Source organism: Palaemon carinicauda, chromosome 12, assembly GCF_036898095.1.
Source record: "Palaemon carinicauda isolate YSFRI2023 chromosome 12, ASM3689809v2, whole genome shotgun sequence".
NCBI classification, from domain to species: domain Eukaryota; kingdom Metazoa; phylum Arthropoda; class Malacostraca; order Decapoda; family Palaemonidae; genus Palaemon; species Palaemon carinicauda.
Genome location: NC_090736.1, coordinates 14,007,241 through 14,017,052, shown reverse-complemented (window position 1 = coordinate 14,017,052; position 9,812 = coordinate 14,007,241). Strand labels below are relative to the sequence as shown.

The following is a 9,812-nucleotide window of genomic DNA, read 5'->3' as shown; positions in this document are numbered from 1 at the left end:
ACCCCTATTAAATAGCTAAGGTTTGTATAGTTAGGAAAAAACAAATTATCAACGAATGTCAGTTTCTGCGACTGGTAGGAGGTAAAAGCGGATTTTCTGTTACTGGTAGGAATTTACTGCCACCATGTTAATAGCAATTTAATGGCTTTACCACTTCCTCTATAAAGGACTATGGTTAATATAGATAAGAAAAATAAATTACTTTTGAAATTTGACATGTGTAGCAGGTTGGCTTATTGACAACATACATACATTAATCCTACAGAGGTAATTGAAATACAAAATTACTCATTTCATTTTATTTGTCCATCAAAAAACACTCTTGGTATGTCTGACAACCTGCTCAGTCTCGAGAGAATTCAAGGCAAGCAGGAATCTAGAGTAGAAGTTTCCTTATCTGCGAGTGATCAAATACTGAGAGTGGGAGAACACACAATACTGGTTGGAGAACTGGCTTCAAGTACAGTCAAAAGAAGGCACATTAAACAACATAGTTCCACCACTTAATGATAAAGCCTTCTACAATTTCCAAGTTTAAAGTATTAATAACAAGTGCCTGGTGTATTTCATTTTAACAAGAGCATGTAATAATTTTAACATAGGTGTAATATTGTAAAAAAATTTAAACAGTGCTTTATTACTACATAATGCTTTCGATGGTCATGTAGTTTATTTAGGAAAAAGATTACGAGTGCCCACGATTGACTGCACCTTTGCCACCGCAGAAATACTGACTACCAGGATGGGCTGAAGAACACAGACCTGTGAAATTACTTCATTTCTTCAATTCAGATAGAGCCTTTTTTAAAGGCTGTTGCTTAATAGTATAAGCACATGGATAATTATTAAGAAACTTTTTAAATTTTTAGTTCTACAATAAATGATTTCGTGATTCATTATATCAATGGTGTGCACATAACCATCAGTGACTGCATTTGGCAAAATATCCATATATGGCACAAAGTAACACTAAAAAAAAAAAAAAATCTAACATTATTCAAAATAATTGTATTTGGTTCCGATTCATCAAAACAACATAAAAGTACTAAAATGCAGCTTTCCATACTTAAAATAAATTGCAGCTTTTTCATACTGAACAAATCCTATCTAGCCTTGTCTTTACGAAAATATTTAGAAGAGCTTCTAAATGAAACAAAAATAAAATTTAGCATACGCTTCACTAAAAAAATAATTTTTTGCTTTTTTTTTAAAAACTAAAAATTTACACTAAATACCATTATGATGGTAAAGTGCAGCAAATACTTTATTGGTTTCAAATGATTAAAAAAGAAAAAAAAATGATTTGGGCATTTCCTAATTTGCCATGCACCAAAGATGGTATGGATGCTCCATTGTTTGACATCTAAAAATTTAAATATCTTTTTTGGATGAAGGTGCCCACATGTCTCCAGGGTGATTTGATGGGTTAGACCATATGCTAACGGAACTAAAAGGATCAAATCCTAATCCTTTGGAGATTGCCCCACTTGCATCAATTCCAGACAATGGTTGCTGCTGTAGTGTGGTCCAAGGTGACGACGACTGGGACTGCTGGGGGGGAGAGCCTTCATTTGACGACCAGAAAAGAGGAGCCCAAATATTGGGTAATGTGTCCCAAAGGCTGGGTGTTGGTGCACTACCAGAGCCCATGTTCATTGGTTCATTAGTGTAACTGCTACCACTACCCTCTGGCCACAATGAACCACTCGCTTGGGGATTGTTATAATGTGACCAGTCTTCTTCTGAAAATTGATTGGATGATTTAATGGGATTGACAGTAGTTTTAATCTTGACATGTAAGTGAAATAAAATATAAAAAAAACAGACCCAACTCAAATGTGACAAAGTACATCAATTCCTTATAAATTAAGATTTCTCATTTAAATTCACATTTTTTACAGTATAGTTATTTGTATTTCTTAGTAATTATTCAAACCAGAGTCCTTTAATAGGATTATTATTTTTGAGAAGCTGGCACTCGGATGTTAGAATTTATAATGAAGAGGTGGTGGTAGTTACTGGCAGGTTAGCCCCACTCAATAGGCCACTGAGCAGCTAATGACCTTAACCTAGAACTTGCAGTGTAGTTGAAGTGAAAAGCTTAACTTGAAGGACTCAGGTTTGTTAAGTTAGGAAAAATAAAATTTACTTCATCCTTGGGAGGAAGTTCCTGCAACCAAACTGGTTAATTTAATTCCCAGGATATCAAAGCACTTGGACCTGTAAAAGGAGTTGAAGTGATGACTACTGCCAACCTCCTAATGCCTTTGACAGAGTTATCACAGGTGTTAGGCTACATAGGAAAATTGCTCGATTGTGGGGCTTCCCAGCATTTAATGTCCAATCCAGCAACAAATGACATGACCTCTGCATCAGAATAAAAATAGAAAAAAGGCAAGACATTCTTTTCTCTTATCCTACACTTAAATGTCATGTTAGGGAGGTAGGTTTGCTACACAACCTGTTGAGCTGCTACCACCGAGCCAAGGGTACCAGTATCTAGGGACCTGTGGGTACACAGTACAGTACTCCCAAAGGTAGTAGCCAGTGAAGGTATCCAAACATTTTCAAACTAATGCCTTAAAAACATGCACCACTGACAGGTTCTTCCTGAAGGCTATGGTAGATCCAATTCTTCTGATTGCCACCCATTGAGATACTACTGCTAGAGAGTTATGGGGTCCTTTTACTGGCCAGACAGTATACTACATTGGATCCTTCTCTCTGGTTACAGTTCACTTTCCTTTTGCCTGTACATAAACCAAATAGTCTGGCCTATTCTTTACAGATTCTCCTCTCTCCTCATACACCTGACAACACTGAGAATACCAACAATTTTTCTTCACCCAAGGGGTCAACTACTAGATTGTAATTTTTCAGTGGCTACTTTCCTCTTGGTAAGGGTAGAAGAGAGACTCTAGCTATGGTAAGCAGATCTTCTAGTTAGAGGACACTCCAAAATTAAACCATTGTTCTCTAGTCTTAGGTAGTGCCATAGCCTCTGTACCATGGTCTTCCACTGTCTTAGGTTAGAGTTCTCTTGCTTGAGAGTTCACACTTTTCTATCTTAATTCATCTTCCTCTTTACAAAACATTTTTAGAGTTTAAATAGGAAATATTAATTTTAATGTTGTTACATACATACATATACCAAAGGCACTTCCCCCAATTTTGGGGGGTGGCCGACAACAACAAGAAACAAAACAAAAAGGGGACCTCTACTCTCTACGTTCCTCCAGCCTAACCAGGGACTCAGCCGAGTTCAGCTGGTACTGCTAGGGTGCCACAGCCCAACCTCCCACATTTCCACCACAGATGAAGCTTCATACTGCTGAGTCCCCTACTGCTGCTACCTCCGCGGTCATCTAAGGCACCGGAGGAAGCAGCAGGGCCTACCGGAACTGCGTCACAATCGCTCGCCATTCATTCCTATTTCTAGCACGCTCTCTTGCCTCTCTCACATCTATCCTCCTATCACCCAGAGCTTTCTTCACACCATCCATCCACCCAAACCTTGGCCTTCCTCTTGTACTTCTCCCATCAACTCTTGCATTCATCACCTTCTTTAGCAGACAGCTATTTTCCATTCTCTCAACATGGCCAAACCACCTCAACACATTCATATCCACTCTAGCCGCTAACTCATTTCTTACACCCGTTCTCACCCTCACCACTTCGTTCCTAACCCTATCTACTCGAGATACACCAGCCATACTCCTCAGACACTTCATCTCAAACACATTCAATTTCTGTCTCTCCATCACTTTCATTCCCCACAACTCCGATCCATACATCACAGTTGGTACAATCACTTTCTCATATAGAACTCTCTTTACATTCATGCCCAATCCTCTATTTTTTTACTACTCCCTTAACTGCCCCCAACACTTTGCAACCTTCATTCACTCTCTGACGTACATCTGCTTCCACTCCACCATTTTCTGCAACAACAGACCCTAAGTACTTAAACTGATCCACCTCCTCAAGTAACTCTCCATTCAACATGACATTCAACCTTGCACCACCTTCCCTTCTCGTACATCTCATAACCTTACTCTTACCCACATTAACTCTCAACTTCCTTCTCTCACACACCCTTCCAAATTCTGTCACTAGTCGGTCAAGCTTCTCTTCTGTGTCTGCTACCAGTACAGTATCATCCGCAAACAACAACTGATTTACCTCCCATTCATGATCATTCTCGCCTACCAGTTTTAATCCTCGTCCAAGCACTCTAGCATTCACCTCTCTCACCACTCCATCAACATACAAGTTAAACAACCACGGCGACATCACACATCCCTGTCTCAGCCCCACTCTCACCGGAAACCAATCGCTCACCTCATTTCCTATTCTAACACATGCTTTACTACCTGTGTAGAAACTTTTCACTGCTTGCAACAACCTTCCACCAACTCCATATAACCTCATCACATTCCACATTGCTTCCCTATCAACTCTATCATATGCTTTCTCCAGATCCATAAACGCAACATACACCTCCTTACCTTTTGCTAAATATTTCTCGCATATCTGCCTAACTGTAAAAATCTGATTCATACAACCCCTACCTCTTCTAAAACCACCCTGTACTTCCAAGATTGCATTCTCTGTTTTATCCTTAATCCTATTAATCAGTATTCTACCATACACTTTTCCAACTACACTCAACAAACTAATACCTCTTGAATTACAACACTCATGCACATCTCCCTTACCCTTATATAGTGGTACAATACATGCACAGACCCAATCTACTGGTACCATTGACAACACAAAACACACATTAAACAATCTCACCAACCATTCAAGTACAGTCACACCCCCTTCCTTCAACATCTCAGCTTTCACACCATCCATACCCGATGCTTTTCCTACTCTCGTTTCATCTAGTGCTCTCCTCACTTCCTCTATTGTAATCTCTCTCTCATTCTCATCTCCCATCACTGGCACCTCAACACCTGGAACCGCAATTATATCTGCCTCCCTATCATCCTCAACATTCAGCAAACTTTCAAAATATTCCGCCCACCTTTTCCTTACCTCCTCTCCTTTTAACAACCTTCCATTTCCATCTTTCACTGTCTCTTCAATTCTTGCGCCGGCCTTCCTTACTCTCTTCACTTCTTTCCAAAACTTCTTCTTATTCTCTTCATATGACTGACCCAGTCCCTGACCCCACCTCAGGTCAGCTGCCCTCTTTGCCTCACGTACCTTGCGCTTTACTTCCACCTTTTTCTCTCTATATTTTTCATACTTCTCTATACTATTACTCTGCAGCCATTCTTCAAAAGCCCTCTTTTTCTCTTCCACTTTTACCTTCACTCCTTCAGTCCACCATTCACTGCCCTTCCTCATGCTGCCTCCAACAACCTTCTTGCCACATACATCACTTGCAATCCCAACAAAATTTTCTTTTGCTAACTTCCACTCCTCCTCTAAATTACCAGTTTCTCTTACTCTCACCTCGTCATATGCCATTTTCAACCTTTCCTGATATTTACTTTTTACCCCCGGTTTTATTAGCTCTTCAACCCTCACTAGCTCCCTTTTACATCCACCTACTCTATTCCCCCACTCTTTTGCTACAACCAATTTTCCTTCCACCAAAAAATGATCAGACATACCGTTAGCCATACCCCTAAACACGTGCACGTCTTTCAATCTTCCAAACATTCTTTTTGTTATCAACACATAATCCATTAATGCCCTTTCTACTACTCTTCCATTTGCCACTCTTACCCATGTATACTTATTTTTATCTTTCTTTTTAAAAAAGCTAGCACTTATTACCATCTCTTGTTCAACACACATATCTACCAGTCTCTCACCACTCTCATTTTCACCTGGTACGCCATATTTCCCAATGACACCTTCTACCTCTCCAGCACCCACTCTAGCATTTAAGTCACCCATAACAACTACATAATTCCTTCTACCCAGTCCTTCTACACACCTAGTTAATTCACTCCAGAACTCATTCCGCTCTTCTTCACTTTTCTCACTACCTGGCCCATACGCACTGACAAACGCCCAACATTCCCTACCCAACCTAACCCTTACCCACATTAACCTAGATGATATCTCCTTCCATTCCACTACTTTACCTGTCATCCATTCACTCAACAATAAAGCCACACCCTCTCTCGCTCTTCCCCTTTCAATCCCAGACACTCTACCAGACATTTCACCAAACATCACTTCACCCTTTCCTTTCATCTTTGTCTCACACAAGGCCAATACATCCATCCTTCTACTTCTAAACATACTTCCAATCTCACATCTTTTACTCTCTATCGTACTACATCCACGCACATTCAAACACCCCAAAACTAGAGTGCGGGGAGCAGTCACTCTCCCCCCAGCTCCATCTCTTTGTTGCTGTCTCACAGGATACTTTTACAGGAGAGGGGGTTCCCAGCCCCCTCGTCCCGTCCCTTTTAGTCGCCTCTTACGACACGCAGGGATAACGTTGGCGCTATTCTAATTTTTATATGCCCCCGCGGCCACAGTAATGTTGTTACTGTTAAAATATTTTATTTTTCCTTGCTTCCTTTCCTCACTGGGCTATTTTTCTTGTTGGGGCCCTGGGCTTTAGCATCCTGCTTTTCCAACTAGGGTTGTAGCGTAGCAAGTAATATTATCAATTTGATACACACACTCATGTTATCCTTTCCTTTACTTCCACTTGCAGGATAAAAAAATCCGATGGTATTCCTGAAAATCATCTTGCTGCTGAGAAAGTTTCTCTGGTGCTGCAATCTGAAGCTCCGAATCCTCTTCAAGTCATGTCATGTGCTCTCACGGAACAGAGGAGATGAAGAAGGGGTTTTAGCTATGAACTGTGGGACAATGGGAAAGGAGACCTCCTTCCATCCCTCTGGATACTAGATATGAGAGATGCCATGCAATTTGCCAAGATAGTCTTCCCTATCCGATGGCAGTCTCAAAGGTTCATAAGGGGAACTATTGAGGAACCTGAGACCTTAAGAGATTCTCACGCTGGAGTTTTGAGTGAGAAGAATACTCAAATCTCCTCATGAGCATAGCTAGTTCCCACAAAGAGGAAAGATTTAAGCCTTTTAGTTTGAAAACCTGACTTAAGGCCGAGCAATAACCTTTTACTGCTGAGACAGAGGAGTTTCTTCCGACGAACGTAAAGTAGAAAGTCGGCAATCAATTGCAGAGGCGCTATGACCAGAGAAGTATCATAGGAGAGGCTACGACCACAGAAGATGGCCCACTTTCCCTGGTAGACAGCTGCACAGCATCTTGGCAAATATCTTCTGTGCAGTGCCTCACAGATAACTTTTCACTTGGAGGAGATGCTAGATAATGGCCACCCGTAAAGTAACAGGGATGCCACAGAGTTGTGGTACCTCTGCAGAGGGGGCTGACAGGAGGTTGGGCCATTTGGGGCAATTCTGTTGGTACCTAGATGAGGAGCTTCAGCAAATTTGGATACCATTCAGCATGTGGCCACTTGAGAGCCATCAGGGTCATTCTGAGATTTGATGTTGTCAACAATCTGTCGATCACCCACCCAATTAGGCAGAAATGAGGAAACGGGTATGCGTCTATTTTTCCCAAGTGTTAGAAAGCATCCTCTATAGATGCTAACGGGTCTGAAATTGGGGAGCAGAATACAGGGGACTTTTTTTTCTATATAGTTCAGCTGTGTGGCGATCCCCAAAAGAACGAAAAGAGTTTAAGTAATGGATGCTACAGAGTTTCAGTAGATCTGAAAATGGGCTGACATAGGAAGTTGGGCCACTGGGTAGTTCTCTCGGTATCTAAGCAAGGAGCATCAGCAGATGTGGATACCATTCGGTGTGTTGCCTCTTGGGAACCGCCACTGTCATTCTAAGATTCAATGTTGTCAACGACCTGTTGATCACCCATCCAATCAGGCAGAAAGGAGGAGAGAGATATGCGTTGATGTAGTTTAAGGGTGTGTTGGCAGGCATCTAATATAGCCACTGATGGGTCTGGAACTGGTGAGCAGAATACCTGTGATTTTTTTTTTTCAGCTACATGGCGAGAAAATATCTACTGCTAACTCCAAAGAGGAAGACGCCTTTCTACTACCACAGGATGCAGGGACCATTCCGCTCCTACTTGTTCTTGGCAACTGAACAAATCAGGCTGGTACATTCATTTTTTACTTGGAATAAATCTTGTTGACAGCTGTAAAGTGTTGTTGAATGGCCGAGTGTAAGTCTGCTTTGCCAGCTCACAAGGGGACTGAATCTGTGCCTCCTTTCTTTTTGACGTAGGCCACTACAGTAGTGTTGTCGCTCATTAATGCTACAGAATGCATTACCAAACTCTGAAGGAAAGCTTGAAATGCTAGAAGTGCTGCTTGCATTTCCAGGAGGTTGATATGCTGACATTTTTCTTTCAAGGACAATCTTCCTGACGTGGTCTAGTTCCTTAGATACAAGAGTGTTCCCTATTTGGGCAAGTGTAAAACGCAGTATTTCTAAAGGTGAGGAGTAAAGTGGACTTTCCCTAACGAGATCCTCGTTGGTCAATCACCAGGCTAGAGGTCCTCGTCATTGTTTGACCGGAAGTAAGGCGCCTAGCTGGTTGTTAACCATTATACTGCTTCAGACACAATTAGACCAATCACTGGTGAAGAGCCAGCCCCCTGAGGCAAAAGCATCAACATTGATGTTCTAGAAGACACTGCCACTGTTGTTGAGCTGGAAGTTCTAGTTTGTTGAGAAATGGTCGCGCTACCTCTGCAAGTCTGCTTATGCTGCTGCAGTACTTATCAGCATACTCAGGAACTCCATCCTCTGCTTGGGTGTGAGACTGGACATTTTCCAATTAGGTTTAATCGGTGCACAAGGAAAGAAGCCTATCTCAATCCTGAAGTAAATGACTCATGACCAGGACAGATTCAGCCATCATCTAAATATTTCAGCATACTAATGCTTTTCACATACATTAAGATGAGAAGAATGTGAACATTAACATGCAAAACAGGGAGCAGTAGCCAGTCTGAAGCACAGGACTTTGACCTGGGTACACCACTCCTCCGAGACTGAAGGGGAAGTACTTATTATAAGCCCGATGGACGGAGATGCAGAGAGCATTTACTCTTCCTTCCAGATGACTGTTCTTACACTGCTCTTCCTTCCAGATAGCAGTTCTTCCACTGTTCGCTGTATCCATCTTGAAGGGAGTTTATAGAACACACTCACTGAAAGGGGAGAGATTGATGACCTGGCTCCAGTCCCCAGTTGAACTCTCCACTACGAAGACTACTGTACTATAAAGCCGGGGGAACTGGGATGTCTCGTATGACTTCTAAAATATTCCTCTCAACCAACTTCTTCACCTTTGCCTCCAGGGCAAGGTCTTTCAAGGATTTGGGATGGTAATTCCTGAAGGTCATCAGTGGGAGTGAGGGGAGGACAAGGGTCAGTGAATGGAAGGTGGTTATCTGTCCCTGTTCTCAGACAGGCAACCCCCTCGAGGCAATCTCAGCAGCCCCTTCCCTCCCCTCCTAGAGGTGGAGATCTGGCCCTGGATGTTGCAGGACTTTTCTTTAGAGCACACTTCAGCTGACCAAAGGGGATTGGTGCTCTTGCTCCAGTTACCTTTGAGGGACCAGAGGCCTTACAGGTGACTGCTCTATGGATTAGGGAATTTTCTCTTGTCTTCTCCACCTCCACTTCTCCATTGCTGCATCTATGTCCTTCTGTAGTAATAAGGCTACAGTCTTCAACACCAGTGTATTTCATAAAGAGCATGTTTTTTTTTGTCTAGCAAAGGGCTACTACATCTATCCGTTTAAGGACCCA

The 9,812-nt window shown here is 42.0% G+C and overlaps 1 protein-coding gene across 13 annotated transcripts in view; it reads right to left on the bottom strand.

Moving 5' to 3' along the window:
* Nucleotides 1–284: 284 nt before the first annotated feature.
* Nucleotides 285–9,812, bottom strand: part of Tmem131 (Transmembrane protein 131) — a 561,447-nt gene continuing 551,919 nt past the window's right edge. For all 13 annotated transcript variants that reach the window (XM_068384438.1, XM_068384443.1, XM_068384446.1 and 10 more), the window contains one exon: nucleotides 285–1,742. In XM_068384438.1, the coding sequence (XP_068240539.1) occupies nucleotides 1,372–1,742 (371 nt within the window). In that variant the 3' untranslated portion in view covers nucleotides 285–1,371. The remainder of the gene's footprint in view (nucleotides 1,743–9,812) is intronic.